Source organism: Bos grunniens, chromosome 25 (assembly GCF_055505025.1).
Source record: "Bos grunniens cultivar Pamir isolate PY7600 chromosome 25, Bosgru_T2T1.0, whole genome shotgun sequence".
Classification (NCBI taxonomy): Eukaryota; Metazoa; Chordata; class Mammalia; order Artiodactyla; family Bovidae; genus Bos; species Bos grunniens.
Window position 1 is genome coordinate 6088494 of NC_141189.1, and position 22150 is coordinate 6110643.

Here is a 22150-nt window from a genome sequence, read left to right on the forward strand (position 1 = left end):
GAACTGAACACAATTTGTCAAGCAAAGACATACACCTGCATGTTCATAACACCAGTATTCACAATAGCTAAAAGGTAGAAATAAGACAAGCCATGGTTGAATGGATAAACAGATCGTGATGTATCCATAGAATAGTCATTTCTTCAGTCATCAAAGATGTGAAATACTAATACATGGTACAAGAGAGATTAACTTTAAAAATGCATAAATGAAAGAATTCACACACAAGAGACCACACGTTACATGATTCCATTTATATGAAGCATTTGGAAGAGGCAAATCCATGAAGTCAGATGTACATGAGTGGTGGCCAGGGGCTGGGAGAGGACAGAGTGGGGAGGAGGGCTTATGGACTCAGGAGTGCACTCTGGTGGAATGGGAGTGTGCTGGAACTAGAGGAGGTGGTGGCACGACCCTGTGAATGTGCTAAATGGCCCTGAATGGTTGATGTTATGCTGTGTCAGTGTGACCTCAGTAAATGTTTTTAATCTCAGGACTGTACCCTAACAAATTCAAGACAGGTCACTGTAATACCACAAAGCCATGGGGCTTTTTTTCCCAGATGTCCTGCACATCCTTCAGCTTCCTGCTGAGCTGTCCAGGGTGGAACCTTGATCCTAGAATTACAGGATCCCTAACTTGGCCTGTGATCTGATCACTTCATTATTAGCAGTAATAAAATTTGGTTGATTTAGACACTGTGTTTTGCAACCAAAAAATAAACATACTCAGCAATGATAATGATAAGATGAACCATTCTCACAGCCTAGAATGCCCTCTCTCCTTCTCTCCTTAGGCAAATTTTGCTCTGTCCCTGGTACTTCAAGCAATGTCACCTCCTCTGGGAAGCCCACCCATCCCTACAGAGGCTCTGGATCCCACTCCTCTCCACCTTTTCCATTCTCCCGATGCCTTTGGAGGTGTCTGCATGCATGGAGCACCCCACTTAGGTAAGTGCCCTTTGTGACAGTCTTGTTCACACTTTGTCCCCACGGTGCTTCATAGCTCCAGACACAGCAAAGACCAGTTCAGACTGACCCACAGGGCATATGACCATGCAGATAACTGTGTGCCCAATCAGAATAGGATATCTTGTGTTGGAGTCCAGGGCTTGAATTGGCTGGGCCAGGCCCCTGGAAGAAGTCACTTGACTTGGCAGGCACATGGTGACATATCTACTTAGAAATCTCTTGGAAGTGCATGCAGTAATGAGGATTTGTTTATTTTCTGGGCATTTGGTTTATTTTTTCCATCTGATTATCACAGGAGCTGATGTTGTAACTAAAGGTGAAGAACTCAGCATTTGAACCTAGTTGATCTCAGTTGAATGAACCCACTGAATGAACCCATGTTGGTCAGTTCAAACAGCCTCAAATGGTCAAAGATATTTAATTTATTCAGTGATGTTTTCAATTCTTCACCTGGGATCCACAAGCTGGGTTTCTGACAAAAACAAGTAATGACATTCTTTTTGTTTCCAGCATAAAATTAATTGATGGGAGTTTACATACTTAAAGAGTGTTACAACTTTTGAAAAGGCTGTATGTGCATGTGGTAAAATAGCATAAGCAGACAATGCTTTTATACTATGAATTATATTTGGTTAGGTGATTTTGGTAGATCCTTTTATCACATTAAGGAAATTCCTTGCTATTAGTAGTTTACACTCTTCTTCTATCATAAATGATATATTGAATATTAACAAATGCATTTTCTGAAGCTATTGGGATGCTAATACTTTTTTCTTTTAATTAATTAACCTGATAACTAATATTTATATTAATTCTCTGTTAACCACCCTTGAGTTCCAGGGTAAAATCCAACTTGGATATGGTGTATCAGTGTTGCTGGATTTGACTGGCTTTATTTTGCTCAGGTGAGTGAATGAGACTGTCTCATAAGTGAGAGTGAAATGGAGTCTTTCTTTCTTGTTCCATTTTTATCCTATTTGGATCAAGTTCATACTGTCCTCATAGAGTGAGCTAGGCATGATTGAATTAATTTTATGTGACAACTCAGAATCTTAGCTTCACCTCTGAGATGGCATCCTCTCAGTTGGCCGCCAATGGCTCTGCCTGCTAGCACTTATGCCCCATTTAACCCCCTGCCACTGGTGAGGCTGGGATAGGTGACTTGCTTCTAATGAGTAGAATATTAATTGGGTGCCCCCTCTCACTCCCTCACTCTGGGGGAAGCGACTGCCATGTTGTGAGCTGCTCTGTGGAGAGACTCTGGTGGCAGAGATCTGAGGGGCTTCTGGGCCATAGCCAGTGAGGAACTGAATCCTCGAGCTTGTGAGGATCTGAACCCTGCCAGACTACCTGGAGGACCTGAAAGGGGGTCCTTCCCCAGTGAGACTTTGGATGAGAGGCAGCCCAGCCTGACAGCAGGAGAGAGCTTGAGCCAGAGATACCCAGGTAAGCCACGCCTGGACTCCCAGCCCAAGGAGTGTGACACAGTCAATGCTTGTTTCAAGGGGCTGTATTTGGGGATAATCTGCTGGACAGCATAGAGAACTAGTGTACCTGCCATGGTCTCTGTTCCCGCCACACTACAGGGACCATCTTCGCCCGGATTCCAACTGAATTCGTGCAGTGAAGCCTGACTGTGCCTCTCAGACTAGCAATTCTTCTGTAATACAGAAGTTTTAGAGAATTACTTTTCTGTGGGAGGAACATTTTCCCAAAGGGAGAGGGAAACCAGTGAGTACCCTCTTCCCCCTTCCTTTCCTTGGATGGGCTGCATCTTCTGAGTGGTCATATGGCCTCTCAGAAGATGGTCAGTTGAGCAAAGATTTGGTTACTTTTGACACAAAGTGTTGACCAGGTTGGTTAATGAATCTGGTATTGATTCTCCTTCATTGCTTTGTTCCTGTTTTCCTTCATTCTTCCTCCCCTGGATCAAATTCCCCAGGAGATAGTAGCATGGAAGCCTGCATTTCAGGCTCTCCTTTCTTGGGAAAGCAGGCTAAGATATATGTGTTCCTTGAAGGTTACTGTAAAACTATTTGGATGTGATTTTTCTTTGTGGGAAGGTAACTTCCCCTTATTTTTAAAGGCATTTTGGGACTATTTAACTTTATATTTCTGTTTGGCTGGTGTTGGTCAATTATGTTTCCCTAGGAGCCAGCCTATTGCTTTTAATGTTTCAACTAATGTGTTTTTTTTACAATTCTTAGCAACAATTGAATTAATAGATAAGATTTTTCTTGAGTTTTACTTCAACCTGTCAATTTCAGGTATTCAGGTGGGCCCAGGCATATGTAGTTTTTAACAGTCCCCCTGCACTTGAATTATAATGAATGTCATGGTCTGAGAGTCACTAAGTTTCTACATGAGAACTGGGATCATGTAGAAGTGGTACCCTCCCCACCACCTACGTGTTAAGGACAAGGGTCAGTGGGGAAGATGGCACCCTGGCTAACTCCCAGAGGGAGTCCAGGAATTAACCAGATGGAAAATAGATTGGATCCATTCCAGATGGAAGAACAGTAGTGCAGACTCAAAAAATCCCAGTTGTCTGAGGAGCTTGGGTATGGCACATCATACCATTTTCTTAAAACATCATGTTTACACTGGATGTGGACTGAGACAAGACTGTAGAAGTCAGCTGTGGCCAGATGCACACGGGTCTTTTTTCACCTTTTATTTATTAATTTATTTTTAAATTATTTTAAGAAATTGAGTTCTAATTAACATTGTTCAGTCGCTCAGTCACATCTGACTCTTTACAACCTCATGAACTGCTGAACGCCAGACTTCCCTGTTCATCATGAACTCCCGGAGCTTGCTCAAACTCATGTCCATTTAGTCGGTGATGCCATTGAAACATCTCATCCTCTGTCACCCCCTTCTCCTACTGCCTTCAATCTTTCCCAGCATTAGGGTATTTTCTAATGAGTCAACTCTTCTTATCAGGTGGCCAAAGTATTGGGGCTTCAATTTCAGTGTCAGTCCTTCCAATGAATATTGAGGGTTGATTTCCTTTATTATTGACTGGTTTGATCTCCTTACAGTCCAAGGGACTCTCAGGAGTCTTCTCTAGCACCACAGTTGAAAAGGATCAATTCTTTGGTGCTCAGCCTTCTTCATGGTCCAACTCTCACAGTCATACATGATTACTGGAAAAACCATAGCTTTGATTATATGGACCTTTGTTGGCAAAGTAATGTCTATGCTTTTTAATACACTGTCTAGGTTTATCATAGCTCTTCTTCCAAGGAGCAAGCATCTTTTAATTTCATATCTGCAGTCACCATCGACAGTGATTTTGGAGCCCAAGAAAATAAAGTCTGTCACTATTTCCATTGTTTCCCTGTCTATTAACATATAATGTTGTGTTTGTTTCAGGCATACAGAAAACAAATAGGTGGTTGCCAAAGAAAATAGGGACAAAGAAAATAGGTGAAGGGAATTAAGAGGTACAAACTTCCATATATGTTATATTAGTTTCAGGTATACAACACAGTGATTCCATATTGTAATACATTACAATTTCATCACCTCAGTAAGACCAGCAAGCATCTGTCCCCATGTACATTTGTGACTGTATTATTGTCTATATTCCCTATGTGAACATTACATCCCAGTGACTTATGTATTTTCGATCTGGAAGTTTGTACCTCTAATTCTCTTTATATATTTGGTTTGTGAATATTCATTAGAAGGATTGATGCTGAAGCTGAAGCTCCAATAGTTTGTCCACCTGATTCAATGAGCCGACTCATTAGATAAGACCCTGATGCTGAGAAAGACTGTAGACAGGAGGAGATGGGGATGACAGAGGAGGAGATGGGGATGACAGAGGACGAGATGGTTGTACGGCATCACTGACTCAGTGGATATGAGTTTGACAAGCTCCAGGAGATGGTGAAGGACAGGGGAGCCTGGCGTGACACAGTCCCTGGGGTTGCAAAGCATCGGACATGACTGAGCGGCTTAATTAGTTAATTAATTCCCTTCCTTGTGGTCTTCTGAAACAATAAATAAATGACATTATACAGTAATTTTTTTTTTCAATCGGACTTATTTCACTTAGCATAATGCCCCAGGTCAATGTTTAAAAACCAAACACTTGATTAAAAAGTGGGCAGAAAACCTGAATAGACATTTTAAAGATGGCATACAGATTGCAACAGGCACATGAAAATATGTTCAGAGTCACTCATCATCAAGAAATGCAAGTCAAACCCTTAATGAGATACCACCTCACACCCATCCAAGTGACAAATTATCAAGGAGACAAGAAACAACAAATGTGGGTGATGATGTGGAGAAAGGGGAACTTTCTTGCACTATTGCTGGGAATGTTACTTGGTGCAGCCACAGCAGAAGACAGCATGGAGATTCCTCAAAAAGCCGAAAGAGAGCTACCATAAAACCCAGCAGTTCTACCTCTGGCCGTTTATCTCCAGCAAGGGCTACTTTGAATATAGGCCCCTATGCTCAATGCAGCAATGTTTATAATAACCAAGAAATGAAAGTAACCTACATGTCCAACATGGGTCTTGAATTGCTGTCCCATGGCATTTGGGTTTAATTCTGTGGATGATGGAAGTTGTTGGAGAGATTTGAGCAACAGAGGAATGATGCATGACTCGTGTTTTACCAGGCTCTGTCCGGTGGCAGAGTAGGGAATTTCCTGGGTGAGGCCAGTCTAGGGTTGGATAAAACTCCTTAGCAGGTTGCTGCACTGATTAGGAGAGACAGCCAACACTTTGCTCCTCTTTTGCAGCTAATCTGTGATGCTCATCTATTCCCTAATTTTACACCTCCTGTGTCATTAATTCCCTCATTGTGGTCTTCTGAAACTTGTCCCCCTCCTCTGATTCCTCTTTCACTCCTTGGTTTCATTCATTGTTTACTTCCTACTTTCTTGGAAACCCAAATGATTCTGATTGTGACATGTCAGAACTATTTGCAGCATCCTTTATCTGCTGACACCATGAGTTCATGAATACATAAAATTTAGTCTGGTGCTCTATTTTTTGTGGCCACTAACAGCTTTAGCACTTACTACAAGAATAGTAGCATGATGGATAGTGTGGAAGGAGATATTTATCCCATAAGAGGTTGACACAACCTGCCAGGTTATTTCAGGAGGCCTCTTGGAATCCAGGCAAGCATGTCTCTGGCACAATTTAGAATTATGAAATCTAGCTCCATGCCCTGCATTCTTGGTTTAATGTTTGGGCAAGATTCTTCCCCACCCTGAGCTTCTGTTTTTACATTTGTAAAGTGGGAATCAAACAACCCCAGCACTGCTTATCTCAGAGTTTTAGGGAAATCAGTTCAGAGAGACATGAAAGAACTTTCTTGGCTTCCCTGGTGGCTCAGACCATAAAGAGTCTGCTTGCAGTGTGGGAGACCAGGGTTCAATTCCTGGTTTGGGAGGATCCCCTGGAGAAGGACATGGCACCCACTCCAGTATTCTTGCCTGGAAAATCCCATGGATGGAGGAGCCTGGCAGGCTACAGTCCATGAGGTCTCAAAGAGTCGAACACAACAGAGTGACTTCACTTTTCTCTTCCTGAAAGAACTTTCTAAGGTGTACTGTGCAGTAGAGATGTTAGTGATTCATTTATCAAGAAAGAGAAACTCAGGAATGGAGTCAAAAGTGAGCAGCCATGAGGTCCTTCTCATCCCTTTGCTGTGAAGTCCATGGAAGTGCACCTGCTTAAGGGCACATGTGTGTGTGTTTCTTCATGATGGGATGTGTATGGGTCAGAAAGAACATCCCCGTACCTCACCCCAGCCTCTACTGACTGGCTTGCTAGGGGCCCTCACCTTGTCTCTGTGTTGGGGCAGTGCTCTGGTCACAGACCCGTGATCAGTGAAATTGAAATCTAACACACACGTCATTCCAGAGCAACATGGCCTCTCCATACTGTGAGCAATTCTCTCAGCCAGTGGATAAGCTTCTCAGAAGAGGAGTCACCTCTAAAAGGAGAGGAATATCAGACTGACGGGGCCTCTTGCATCACCGAGTCCCTGACACCCTGCTCACCTCTCCTGATATCTGAGCCTAATGCCCAATTCCATGAGTGTTCTTTGATTGCAATCTCTGACTGATTGCTACAGTCTGAAAAGATAAGCCATGTATCGTTGATGAGAACACTGTGTTTTCAAAACATGTATAATTAGTTTACTTTGGCTGTACTATAACTATTTCTCTCTATCTTCAACCTGAGTAATATCAGGATCTTAGTCACATCTGCACATGAAGCACTTGGAATAGAGCTTTGACCATGCCAGGCTGTTGGTACACAAATGACCAGATGAGAGACATGAGGTGTGGGGTGCTCTTCAGGCACACACGTCTTCCTTCACGGTCTTTGTATGTGAGATTTTTCAAGTCAGGTGTGTCTGGGTGTGGAATGAAGGGTACAAAGATCATGCCTTTTGTTATTTCCCCTTGCAGAGCAGGCCATTTGCCTTTGCTAGGATGTGGCTCTGGAGAAGGAAATGGCAACCTGCTGGGAGCCGGTGAGGCATTCCACTCGTGACAAAGGTCATGAGGAAGGAGGCTCGGCATACGCAAAGGCGGGATCGAGCCTCAGGAGTCCCCCCAGATATTCTCAAGCATCTACCCCCAAAAAACCAGAGTCTGCCTACTTTATTGCTTTGTGCTCTCACCTCTGACTTTACTGGGGGCTGTCCCCCACCACCATCTCGCTCTCTCTGTCACAGTTAACTTACAGCTCCAATTAATAAAGTTCCTGGGCAACTAGGAGTGTTTAAATCCAAACCCCTCAGATGGCTCTCTAACTCGCCTGACAAGTTTACCCGGACTCCTACAGCTATGCATACGATTGTTTACAGTCTCCCAGCCTCCAGAGGCATGGGAAGCTTAAGATATTCAAATAGCTTAGAGCCTCTCAGAGAGTTAGAAACTGTCAGAATAAAACTAGTAAAAGATTTCATTGATGAGCCAATGCTTGTTGCCAAGTTTTCACATCCCCTGTATTGTATCCTTGAATGTGTATTAATTAATATAATTGGTATGTAGAAAAAATAAGTAGTGGCCTTGGTGTTAGTAACTTTAGACCCTTAAGGTAATAAATTCTTTCCTTTGTTGTAAACCCATTACACATCTGCCCTATAGGAATGCAATTTTATCTTCGGAAGATGGTGCCAAACCTTAAGATAATTACTCTTAGAGAAAATAAGTCTTTGTTGATAAGTCTTTGTCAAGAGTCATAAAATGTTAATAAGCCTTCTGGCCAGAAGATGATGTAAATCACCTAAACCATTTGTATATGATAAATTTGCAGGAAAGAAACCCTGGTTTTTGATAAGGATCAAAGACTGCTGACTTTGCATCCCCTATTATCCTCTATGTGTAACTTAGGGTATATAAGCCCCTGTTGAAAATAAAACTACAGGCCTTGCTCGCCAAAGCTTGGTCTCCCCATGTCATTCTTCCCCTTAACTTCCAGCTGAGTCTCCATCTGGAGCGCGGATATCCTCTGCGACCATTTATATTTGCCTGGGCTTCTAAGACCCACTCGAGAAGGTGTCTAAGTGGGGCACCTTCCGCTATTTGAGGGCGCCTGCGGCCTCCGTGGTCAGAGCTAACCTGGTGTCACAGGTTATATTGATTTTCCACGTAAACCAAGCTACTCAGCTTCTTTTCTCCACTGAATTTTCCGACTGAGCTATCCTCATTCTATTATCTTTATATCTTTGATAAATAAATAAATAAATAAATAGGTTGCCTAAGCCATCTCTCCTTCGAATACCCTGGATCAGCCGGAGCTGGACCCCTGCAGCAACCCACTCCAGTGTTCTTGCCTGGAGAATCCCAGGGATGGGGGAGCCTGATGGGCTGCCGTCTATGGGGTCGCACAGAGTCGGACACGACTGAAGCAACTTAGCAGCAGCAGCAGCAGCAGGATGTGGCTCTGGCTACACATTTTTCCCAGGACTTGACTAGATTATTGACACTAGACAGATTCCAACCAGCTGGACCGGGCCCTGAGGTGAATTGGGAAGGTGATGGCATGTAAGGCTTAGTGAGAAAACCATCATATTGGCATGTTTTGGAGGAAGGTAAAAGTATGTAGTTTCCACAAGGGTTTTGTTTTCAAGAAGAATAAGAAAGGCTGTGGGTTTAGCTGAGTGAATTAAGTTGTCAGTAGTTATCAGATGACACTGTAATCTCTTCATGGGGATGTATTTTGTGTTCCTCTCGGTGGAGAATACAGACAGGTGGGTCCTCATGACAAGCACCTGTCCTTGTTCCTGCTGAGGTGACATGAAGTCCGGGTTCTGCAGACCCATGGGGGAACCCCTGGGCAGGGACAGACATGGAGACAGAGCCAGAATTGTGACCAATGTGCTGCTTCAGCCTTGGGTCTCACTATTTCACAGAGTGACTCTCATCATGAATCGGCAAATGTTGAATATCAGCATTTCAGAGCAGAAGACTTGCCATCTTTCTTCATATTATTTATAACATGTTTTGATCAATAGCTGTTGGGAAGCCACTTGCAGTCACTAAGGCTCACTTTCTATATCTGTAAATGGAAGATTGTAGCATGACCCTCTTTAAAACTATGCCATGTGTGCGTGTGCTTAATCATTCAATCATGTCCCACTCTTTGCAACACCATGGTAGTAGTCCATCAGGCTCCTCTGGCCATGGGATTCTCCAGGCAGGAATGCTGGAGTGGGTAGCCATTCCCTTCTCCAGGGGGACCTTCCTGACCCAGGGATCGAGCCTGGGTCTCTTGCATTGCAGGCAGATTGTTTACAGTTGAGCCACCAGGGAAGCCCAAACAGTACCCAGGGAAGGTACCAAAAGGGGGCAGAAATGTATCAAAATTCCTTGGACTTTCTGACTTTCCCTGAGGATTCTCTTCCAGCTTCCCAGGTCTGTCCTTTGTTGGTACTCAAGCTTCCGTTCATTTCTCTCCTTTGCTGCCTCTCTCTAGGGCTCCATTTCCCCAAGGATTCCAGAGGTATGCCCCATACTAAGCTTGGTTGTGTGTCTCACTCCCTCCACTGGAGGCTGCTCCCCAGGGAGGGGACTGGATGGCTTCTAGCCCACAGTCCAGCACAATACCAGCGCCTGAATTAACTCACTTGGATTGAAGCAATGGACAAATAAATGTGTTCAGACAATACAATTCTCATTGGATGTGGATTTTAACAGAGGCCTCCTGGAAGAAGTGAACCCTAAGATGACAAACTCTGATGGTAGAAATTTCATGCTCCATGAGAAGCTCCCAAGGAAATAAAAGATTGCAGAAGAGATAGTTCGGACTTGCTGCATTTTACTAATGAGACTTCCACCCACTCTGGCCAGTATGGGACAGACAAAGAACTCTCAAGCCAGAGTGAGGGACATGTCTGTGTGTTTCTTCACGGTGAGATGTGTGTGGGTCAGAAAGAACATCCCCCTACCTCACCCTAGAGATTGCAAGAGATGAGTATCACTTTCTGCAAAGGAGTGAAAGTGAGAAAGGATAAAGGGAGAAGGAAGTGCACAAACACATGTCTTGTGTTTCTATTAAGTTTTAAGAACCTTTGAGGTTTTGTTTTTCACGTAATCCATGGTTATTCAGGTCTCGCAGACATAGGACATGGTTTAAAGTATTGATAATGAGCCAGTGTAATTTCCTGATGCTCAGCCCTCATCCTGCTCCCATCAGGAATTCAGCGAGGGTAGAGGGAGACCTGGGCTTCCCAGGTGGCCCTAGTAGTTAAGAACTTGTCTGTCATTGCAGGAGACATAAGAGACGCTGGTTTGATCCCTGCATTGGGAAAATTCCCTGGAGGAGGGCATGGCAACCCACTCCAGTATCTTTGCCTGGAGAATCCCATGGACAGAGGAGCCTGGAAGGCTACAGCCCATGGGTCACAGAGGCAGATATGATTGAAGTGATTAAAGTCCACAGGGTTGGCCTACCAGCAGGTGATACCAACTGCTACTCTAGGCCTCCTCAGTATCAGCTCCTTGTTACCCAATAAAAATTCCCTGTCTGTGCATGCTAAATTCCCTCAGTAGTGTCCAACTCTTTGTGATGCTGTGGACTGTAGCCATCCAGGTTCCTCTGGCATGGATTTCTCCAGGCAAGAATACTGGAGTTGGTTGCCATTACCACCTCCAGGAGATCTTCCCATTCTAGGGATTGAACCTGTGTCTCTTAGGTATTCTACATTGGCAAGTGGGTTTTTTTTTTTTTTTTTCTTTTACCACTAGTGCCACTGGGGAAGCCCCCAAATTCTCTTTGTGTCCAGAAGTGGGAACCCATCTGCTCTGACCCATCAACACCCCAAGTACCCTAGAGATAACATCCCCTTATGTGATCTTTTTGGAGTCCTGTTGTGGTACATGCCACATCACTGGTGGCTAAGCACGTTGGGGTCCTTTTGGCCATCAGGCTGCTTTTTTCTCTCTCTTTACACCCTTTGATCTTGGATTGCAGCCTTTCTAGAGAGAGGGGACCATTCTTTGATCTAGAATCTGACTTGCAGAATGCTCTGAGGGTGGGACAGGAATGAGCCTGAATTGATACCATTGGTGCAGCCATCACCCTCTCCTCCATGCTCTGCCTCTCCTTCTGGGGCCCTCTTGTCACAGGATCCTGGTGGATTCTCCTGAAAATACAGAGACAGTGACCAAGGCCCAGCCAGGCCCTCTTGGTGTGTCAACAATTCAGGAAGATGGCATGGTCACCAAAGAGCCACAGGGAGAGGGCACACAGGTGCCCAGTGGTCTTACCTCTACCAGTTCAGTCCATCTACCATTTGGGATGCGCACTCTGCAGAAAGCAGTCTGCTAGGTACCTGGGACATGACTGTGGCTAGTATCCAGCATGTGCCCAAGCTCTTGATCCACTGAGGGAACTATGTATGGAAACTGACTGTGGTGTGGGAGATAGTAGGATTGTGTGCAGGGGACAGTTCCCCAGAGGAGGAAATTGTTATATCTGTTGGAGGAGGTTGGTTTGGGAAATTTCTAACACAGATGTTCTGTCTGAGCTTTATTTGGAAAAGTTTAAGAGCCTACAAGGGACACAGGAGCATTTCTAGGCAGAAAAAAGAATTGTATGAGGAGCATTTCTAGGCAGAAAAAAGAATTGTATGAGTAACAATCAGCACAGCTATCTTGTTTGACCCTGTGGAGGAGGAGATGGCACCTGACTCCAGTATTCTTGCCTGGAAATCCCATGGACGAGGAGCCTGTTGGGCTGCTTCCATGGGGTCACAAAGAGTGGGACATGACTTAGCAACTAAACCACCACCACCATCTTGTTTGAAGGATTTCAAACATTTTGGACTGCAGGCAACAATAGACATGGGGCAGTTTAGAGGAAAATTAGAGCCAGTGGCTTTATTTGAGTTTCTACAACCTTTGGGCTTACTGATAACATTGAGTTGTTTATTGATTTCCTACAGAATATGAACTCAAGGGAGGTCAAACTGAAGTGTGTGTGATGCTCGGCCAACTACCAAGGCAGAGAGGGCTCCTGCAGGTGGAGACCAGGTGGCCCTTCTGTTGGTTGCAGCTCCAGCTCCACCTCCTTTCTAAGCACATAAATCTCCCAACCGCACTGAATCTCCACCTGAAGTGAACAGAAGCTTCACACTGAGAGGCAGGCAGAGAACATCACACACAGCTGAAAGGAAACTCAGAGGAGGGAATCGCCAAGAAAAGTGGCCATGGAGCTAATCCCAAGCTTTTCTGTGGAAACCTGGGTTCTCCTGGCTATCAGCCTGGTGCTCCTTTATCTGTGAGTAACTGTTAGGCTCATCTTCTCTGTAACCTGGATCTTGGGGTGCTAAGCAGAAAAGGGGGTTCCCTTAGTTTTTTAAAGTTCAAAGTAAATGGAGGGGAAGTTGGTCAAGCATCATGTGCTATGGGCACCAAATGGGTTATTATCGATCTTACCCACATCTGTTGAAGGAGTTAACTTTACTCCCAAGTTGCTGTTAGCATTGTTAGGAGGGTTTGTGACATTACTTGCTCCTGAGAATGACCCTCTGATTGACTGCCAGTTTGCATGGACCTAGAGTAGTCAACCAGAGTCCATCAAGGGAAAATTAAAAACAACTGGCCTGTGTACAGCATAGTCCTCACTGATTCCCATGGCTGGGAATCCTGGAGGCAAGCAGTAACCTGGGTTTTGTTTCATTCTCTGACTTCTGATTCTGTACCTGCTACAGGAATCCTGAGGAATGTTTGGCCCCTTTGTCACTCAGGAGCTCCTGCTCTGGACCCTCTTTCCAGGTGTCATTTACACAAGGCACCGGGTGCACCCCGACTTTGTTTGGAGGCCTGAGAACAAGCACCCTTTTTTTCATACCCATCCCTCCCCCTTTTCTGCACCCCTCCTCCTTTTCTGCACCCCTCCTCAGGGCATCCATTCCTAAGACTCAATTCCCCCACCCTGTACTCTGCAGAAATGATCTAGTTCCAAATGAGAAATCTTAAGATTTGAGGAGACTTTGTAGAAACTTTAAAATTATATTCATTTTTTTCACCTTTTCTTTCAATCTCTGGATGAGTTAGAATCAGTGTACAAATTTATTTTCCCTGTGATTTGAAATCTACTAAATCTACAAGAGGCACAAGCCCCAGAGTCCAGTTTGGATTTTAAGTGATTTTTCCCTAATAAGTATGGCACAGGAGGTTGAAGTAAGCCAGAAAGAAAAACACCAATACAGTATACTAACACATATATAAGGAATTTAGAAAGATGGTAACAATAACCCTGTATACGAGACAGCAAAATAGAGACTGATGTATAGAACAGTCTTTGGACTCTGTGAGAGAGGGAGAGGGTGGGATGATTTGGGAGAATGGCATTGAAACATGTATAATATCATATATGAAATAAGTCACCAGTCCAGGTTCGATGCACGATACTGGATGGTTGGGGCTGGTGCACTGGGATGACCCAGAGGGATGGTATGGGGAGGGAGGAGGGAGGAGGGTTCAGGATGGGGAACACATGTATACCTGTGGCAGATTCATGTTGATATATGGCAAAACCAATACAATATTGTAAAGTTAAAAAATAAAATAATAATGAAAAAAACCATCTAGCAGAAAAATTCCTTTCAATGTTGAGATTCTGTTATCATGCATTAGGTTGGGACAGGAATTACTTCCAATGAGTGATTAGAGATACCCCTACAAATCACATTTGGGTTCTGTCAATTTCATTTTCACTAAGTGTAGGAAATCATGATGACACGTACGTGGGTAATATTAACCTCATTTTAATTACTTGAAAGAAATATTAGGAAATTAAGGTATTGCAGCAACATATTTTCTGTCTGATATTATAAAATTATGTGGTGCAGTTTAACTTCATTCTATTTAGGACTAGATTTAAAAAATTGATGAGTATTTCCAGCATGTGGTTTTTCCCTGAAGGATAAAAGAGGACTGCTGTCCAGTACCTAGAAAGGTATGTAAATAAATTCGCCCTCTAGAATACTGCCTGGAATATGAATCTAGTGTAGTAAAATATTCCTGTGATATACCTTTTTAAATATACATGTCCAGCAAGCTATTTTAATCTTCAGGGCAGATGAGTATACATGCCTGGGAGCTGGTGATGATATGAGAGGCATCCAGAGAGAGATCGGGATGGAGGGGAGAATATTCCTCTTTCCTCAGAGCAGACCCCCTAGAGTTATTCCTCAGACCTGGTCCCACAGAAGGTCAACAGGGTTGGCATCTCATTTGCTGGAAGCCTGGGGACAAGACACAACCTCAGTCACACTGTGTGTGGTCCGTCTGACAGTGGGGCTGGGGCTAGCTAGTGTCCCCACCAGGCAAACATCCCTGTAGCCTGAGAAGGCGCTGGTGCAGCCAGGAATCAGCCGCTGCAGGCAATGCTCTTGTTAGGCCGACAGGATGTAAAGACTATAAAAATGTTGGCTTTATCTTTAGCCCCTTCCTTTTTACCCAAAATAGCATTACTGCACGAACCAAAAAGTGAAGAGCTAGAAAGAAGCCAAATAACTCACTCAGTCCACCTGCTGCCTTGGTGGAACTAAGTGAGTTCAGACACTATACCAGAGCTCTCTGTGGGACCTGTGTTGCCAACATGGTTACTCAATTGCTTGGCCTCACTTTTTGAGTTCATGTAGCACACTGAAGGTTCAGAAGCAGAAACTGACTTGCCCTGTTTGTGAAGAGAAACAGGAAAGGAAGACAAACAAAAGGGGAAGCAACTGGGGTGGGAATAGCCCAGGCCACCCCTTTTGTGGCAGTTGGTGCCCACACCTCCACCACTTGCTCTGGAGGAGAGAGAGATATAGCCAGCTGCGCTTGGCCAAGGTACCTCTGTGCGCTTCCAGCATAGGTCCGTCTGTGAAATTTTTTGGGTTTCTCTTATCACATATTGTAAGATTGTTGGATTTGTACAGAAATTTGAACCTGTGCCACCTTAAAGGCTCCCTTCCAAAAAGGAGAGACAAGATCTTAATTTAATATTCTGAAGTTTTTTATGGTCACTCATTTTTTGTCACACAAAGTGTCTTTTGCTCTACATGGGAAGGTAACTGAAGACTGGGAACCCCAATATCTCTTTGTTGAAAGTGCCTGTAGGGCATTATGAACCATTTACACACAGCATGCTCAACCATACCTTACTAATTTAACTCTACAGAGTTAGCCTTGGAGGCCTAGCAAGTTCACATTTAAACCATTGATGGCAGTCTCTTCCTTCAGCCTCTCTTTTCCTGCACTCTGTCGTTTCTCAGCAACACCAGAATGAGCAGGCTTGCAAAGATCTAGAACCTGGAGTTGTGGGCTTGCACATGTAATACATGAAAGATAAGCTGCAGGCAGGCCTGCCATAGGGAGCACCTATGCCATAGGGAGCACCAGCTTGATTGTTTTTTAAGATAGTTGAAGTGCAGAGGCTTTGTGATTGAGCATCTTTAGAAAAATGAATGTAAATCAGGCAGTGGGCTTAGCGCGTAGTTGGTGGACCTGATGCCATGAGGTTGGGAATGGTCTGGAGATGGATCCTTTAGTCATTGATTCATTTATACAGTTTCAGGGAACAAAAGAGTCAATCACTACAACTTATTTGTAGTTCAAGTCAATCAAATTGCTTGAACACAGAGCCATGGGTGTAGCTGAAAGGTGCTCAATTTCTATGATGGCAATGGAAGCCTTGAATCAGTTTTCATTCTGCAGATAAGAACACTCTGCTTGCTTTAAGTCCTGCTCTTGAAGACAGAATTAAGAAGAATCAGATCTTAAAATGAGGTCAGATCATGGAGGGAGCTCTGATGCATTGGCCACTTGATGGGAAGAACTTACTCATTGGAAAAGAACCTGACGCTCGAAAAGATTGGCACGGAGGATGAGATGGTTGGGTAGAATCACTGACTCAATGAACATGGGTTTGAGCAAACTCTAGGAGATAGTGAAGGACAGTGAAGCCTGGCATGTTGCAGTCCATAGGGTCACAATGAGTCGGAAATGACTGAGTGACTAAACAACAAAACATCAGAGGAAAAGAAAAGGATAAGAACAGGCCAAGGTAGAGTCTAGTAACTCTGTCATTGGGTGGACACAGATAACCAAAATCTCATGTTTGAGACAGGAAAATTTCCCCTTTGTATCTAGAATGAGAATCTCTAAACCACTTTAGTGGAACCACTAAGAATCCACTTACTAAATACATATGAATGATATTTTTGGAGGAATTATAGCATAAACCTCTCAGAAGCTCTGAAATTATAAACATTTATCAAGCATCCACTCTATAGGATTGGGACATCAAGATTTCAGCTGCTATTTATGGTCTCACTGTGGAGGAGGGAAAGAACATGATCAACAAAAGTAATTACTGCTTTTGGAATTGCTGGTATTTATCACCTACATGTTGCTTCTGTAGGCTGATGGTTCCAGTTCTGAATCAGTGACTAGCCAGCTCCAGCACTTATTCCACAATCCCTGACCTGGATTTTCTCTTTCACTTTATAGATATGGAACTTATTCACATGGACTGTTTAAGAAGCTGGGGGTTCCTGGCCCAAGACCTCTGCCTCTTTTTGGAAACGTTCTATCCTACCGAAAGGTGCATATTGCTTGATGTCCCTTTTTGGTTTCCTATGGTTGCAAATCCCAGCTGACTTCCATAGTAAAATTCTCCTCCTCAGTAGGCAGTTGTCAGTTTTGATATTTCCCAGAAATCACATCATAGGCCCCACCCACACATGCCTTCTATACCCCAGGCCTCTATTGTCGGCTGTTAAGAGCCTCAGGTTTGCCTCCTCAGACAGTTGAGCTCTCTTGACTGAGTCAGCACAGGACTTGAAGTTCCATCTTATAAGCTTTGTGAAGAAGATCTTCTCTCTGCCAGGTGCAGATTCCCAGCAAGGCAAAGTCCTACTAATTATCAGGAGAAAAGCATGAAGGGATGCCTGGTTGTGGCTCATTAAGCAGTGTACAGTATAGTTAGACGAGTCCTGTTGGTAGCATAAGCTCTGGGTACCCTTTTTTCTCCTTTCTCCTGAATTGCTTGGATGCTTCAGTTCTAATGTATCAGGTAATTTGTACATACTTGGATTCTCTCAGGAACTGCTAATGCCTGTGGGTTTTTTTTTTCCCCCCCATTTTATGCTCTACCTCTTGCTACACATGACATCTTTTGGGATATAAAAAATGGACCAAAAACTTTCTGCTTTTTCTGTGCCTTCAAAGCAGGCAACTCATGGATGAGTTTGAGCAGGGAATGAGTGTAACTGAGGCAAGGTTGTCTATTTATCAGATATTTAACCACTAAATAAGTTGTGAAGTTTTTACAAAATAAGGCAGAATCACATATACAAAAATCACTAGAACGGATATGATTTGACAAAATTATTAGAAGTTTAATTTAACTGAAAGGAATGTACCAGGTGGCAGATGGACTGTGAATTCTGATATTCATTCAGCTCTGATGCCTCCCCCAGGGCCTGGCCCCTGAACTGAAGGTCGTGAGCTGCATTATGATGTGCAGGGGCAGAGCCCTGTATGCGGGCTGCTCTCTGGCTTAGATTTCCTGTCCTGCAGACATGAGGCTTGTTTCTCAGATCCTGATTCTCCCAACTGAGGTCTTCACTGTCTCGTTACTGCCTCAGAATTTCCTGAACATTTTTCCATCTGAAGAAGCAGTAATTTCCTCTCCACCTTTCCCAGGTGAACTCCATAGTAGATGCACCCCAACTCACATTTCTGGGACCTTCATTTACTTGGTAAAGCATTAAATATCATGATAGAAACTTAGGGACAGGCTTTTTTTAAGTTATAGAAGTAAAAACTCAGGCCAGGTGTTTAAAACGCACTGTTCTTTGTATATTTGTGGCATCGCCCCATCTTTTCTGCGTTGAGCTGGAAAACTAGAAGGGGAGTCCACTTTGTCATTCATTCAATCACTCATTCACTTTCTCATGGAACACACACCCCTTAGACGTCTTTAAATCTGCGAGATTAGAAGACATTACTGGTGCTTTAGCTTCCTTATTCTGCTGAAATTCTAGGAAGAGCTCATGAGAGAAATGAAAAGGCTGTTACACTAGGAGAGGAAAGTGTGTGCAGGAAACCCTTACTTCCCTCATTTCCAGTTTTCTCAAATGTCCATGGTGGATTAGAGATTAAGAGATTTTAGACAACACATGCACAATAAAAAGCCTTCAGAAGACGAGGAGTAATTAGTATTCACTGACAGGGGTAAGTGTTTAGTGTCTATAATATTCAAAGAAAATTCAAGAGTGATTTTAAATTGTCAGTTACAAATATCTCCTCTGTTTTCTCTCCTTTCCCTTAAGACATTTGTGAATAAGATCTTCCCTCCAACTGCCAGTGAAAAATAGTAGTTTTGTGAATTAGAGATAGGGTTCAATACAGGATATTAATAATGTAATATTGTTTTTCCTTATAGGGTATTTGTGAGTTTGATGAAGAATGTTTTAAAAAGTATGGGAAAATGTGGGGGTGAGTATTCTGAAAATTCCAATCGGACACACTTCTTATAATAATCCTGCCCTCCCCCTGGTGGTGTGGAGGGCACTCTCAGTCCAGAGCTTCTTGGAATGAAGTCATTGGCTGTAAAGCTTCCGAGAAGGCAATGGCACCCCACTCCAGTACTCTTGCCTGGAAAACCCCATGGACAGAGGAGCCTGGTAGGCTGCAGTCCATGGGGTTGCGAAGAGTCGGACACAACTGAGCGACTTCACTTTCACTTTTCACTTTCATGCATTGGAGAAGGAAATGGCAACCCACTCCAGTGTTCTTGCCTGGAGAATCCCAGGGACGGGGGAGCCTGGTGGGCTGCCGTCTATGGGGTCGCACAGAGTCGGACACAACTGAAGCGACTTAGCAGTTTGGAAAAATAGATGAGGGTTATAGGTTAACATAATGGGAAATCATATCTGCTCAGCTTTTTACTTTCTCTGCATGTATGGAGTTTGTTTGTTTGTTTTTTAATTGTTTCAGATAAGATTTTCCAGTAGAATTGTATTCAATGATTGTTTTATGCACTGTTTTTCTCCGATTTTGAGGAGATGTAGGGTATATATATCTAACCCAGAGTCTGTCAGGTGGGCTTTAGGAGCTGTTGGAGGTTTGGTGAGAGCAGAGGGAGAGGTGTCTTGTGGTGCTTCTTTGCCAACAGCAAGTGGCAGAGGCTCTACCTGTCCGGACCTCTTCATCTTCTCTCATGAGGCCCTCAGAAACCATGGGAACCTGTGAGTTGCCATGGCCCCAAATGTCGACCTGCTTGAGTGGGAAGAATACATAGCACTGGGACACTACTGGCCCAGCTCCAGCTGCCCCTCCAACGCTTAGTACCTGTGAGCTTGGGCTGGAGTCCGTTTTTCATGGTGGATCCCAGTTCTCTTTTAGAAAATGGTTCTCATGCATGGATGTATGAGAAGCACCTGGGAAAACCTGTTATAAATATAGAGTTTGACCCCACTCACCAGTACACAGAATCACTATGATCTGAGGTGAGTTCAAATACCTGAATTGTGACTGTTAGTGAGAGAAAATATTAAGACGGGAGTGACATCATGAATATAAAGGGTCACCTGAAACCACTATCTCTTATCCACCCAAGTGTTGTTGCAAAACCATGAGGGGAAGAAGAGAATCGTCCAAGTAATATGGTCAGTCAGGTGGAAGAGCCGATTAAGTGCCTCCTCAATCCCTCCTGTCACTGCTTCAGCACTAAATGCTCTTGACACCCACTTACACCCTCTGAGTTTTAGAACAGCCTTTGGAAATGGGCAGAAGTAAGTGCAGTGTTTCTCCGTAATTTTTATGTGCGATCACAAAACGATTTGAAATTCTTCTGTGGAATTAAAGGAGGAATAGGGAACATGTAGAAGTGAAGTGAAGTCGTTCAGTCGTGTCCGACTCTTTGCGACCCTATGGACTGTAGCCTACAAGGCTCCTCTGTCCATGGACTTTTCCAGGCAAGAGTACAGGAGTGGGTTGCCATTTCCTTCTCCAGGGGATCTTCCTGACCCAGGGACCCGGGTCTCCAGCATTGCAGGCAGACGCTTTACCATCTGAGCCACCAGGGAAGCCCCAAACTTAGTCCTAACTGTCAGGCAAGTGTACGCTCCTCGGTTCTGTCTCATCCACAACAAAGATTTGGAGCGACGGACATTAAAGCCCTCGGTGCGTCACAGCTCTCGGGTCTTGGACAAACCATGTTATAGCTCTTAGGCAAATCAGTGTTATGGCTCTATTTTATTTAGAAGATAGCAGGAGAATCCATCCTCAAAGCGTGAGGGCATGCCAACCCAAAGACACGAAGAGAAGAGAAGAGAGTGGAGGAGCACGCCAGCGTGCGGGAGAGAGAGAGAGAGCAGGCGCTTTGGCTCCTCTTTTTATGTTTCTTCCTCCCCCTGGGCCTGCCCTATGCAAACTGGGCTTAGCCAGGAGTGCTGTTTGTTCTACTTGAGGTCTTCATCCTGGTCCTCGGACCTTCCTTTGTTCTATTTTCACAGGCTTTTCCCTTCCTTGTCTTTTAGCCACCGCCATTTTGGACTCTTTTTCCCTACTCTAACTACCTAGCATAACCATATACAAAACTTTTCCTCAGGGTTGGCTTTTCACAAACCTTATCCCTTTCTGTACCCATTACTGTCGACGTCCATCTAAAAAGCCACCTGTAAGTTAGGCTTACTTCCTTTTCCCTTCACAAAATGCAATTTCATTCCTCATACCCTTTTTACCGAAAACACACTTCCTACTTCCCTTAAGCAACCAAAAACTGACTTTTATATTAGCATTTTATAGATTGGTGAGCATAAATACCAGTGATAATTTCTAAAACCTTTGTTTTCTTAGAACATTTTAGGATGGCACCAAACATCATTTATTTTTAATCCTAAATCTCTTTAATTTAATTAAGGGAACATGTAGAAAATCTTCCAATTAGTTCTAGCCATTGTAAGTGATTGATAATGAAACCAAAATATCAGAAGACAGTAAATAACTCAGAGTAAATGTCATTCCAGTGGCCCATTCCCATGAAGGGACATCCTGACAGTCAGGAGATCAGGTCAAACAGTGACGTGTCACATCTGAGGAGTCAGCTTTGTGTGATAGGTGGGTCAAATGTGGGCCTGCCAAGCTGGTGATGGATGTCACCGACATGGAGCCTGAGGCCCATGGGACCCATGTAATGAAAAGAAAATATTTAAAAGATGAGTTATACATGCTTTTCTGATTTTTTTTTCATTCTCTTTTTCCTTTTGTTCAGATTATCCTGAACTTGATGCTACCAAGGAGATCTCACTATTTAAAATTTTTCCTTAAAAAATATTAACTAATAAGCAAATTTTAGAAAATAGGACAAAAGAGAAAATCTTTCATAATCCCACTGTCAGTTGTGAAGCATTCCAAATCTTCTTCCATTTGCAGATATATTGTTACATATTTATGATAGATGTGTCTACAGTTTTCATCTAATATTATATGTATTTTCATGCTTTGGGTACATCTCCAAAAATGACTGAGTAGATGGTCTCCCCTTAATTATTTTTTAATTTTCAGATAATTTGCTTTCTTCAGTTATTTACTAACCTAACTTTTTTCTTGATAATGAAATACATTGCTGCTGCTGCTAAGTCGCTCCAGTCGTGTCCGACTCTGTGCGACCACATAGACGGCAGCCCAT

The 22150-nt window shown here is 43.6% G+C and overlaps 1 protein-coding gene across 2 annotated transcripts in view; it reads left to right on the forward strand.

Annotated features, from left to right (window-relative positions):
* Positions 1–873: 873 nt before the first annotated feature.
* The window catches only part of LOC147344830 (cytochrome P450 3A24-like), a 55248-nt gene continuing 33971 nt past the window's right edge, over positions 874–22150 (forward strand). For both annotated transcript variants that reach the window (XM_086374071.1, XM_086374072.1), the window contains exons 1-4: positions 874–1876; positions 12405–12739; positions 16963–17056; positions 18902–18954. In XM_086374071.1, coding sequence (XP_086230197.1) covers positions 12669–12739; positions 16963–17056; positions 18902–18954 — 218 coding nt within the window. In that variant the 5' untranslated portion in view covers positions 874–1876; positions 12405–12668. The remainder of the gene's footprint in view (positions 1877–12404; positions 12740–16962; positions 17057–18901; positions 18955–22150) is intronic.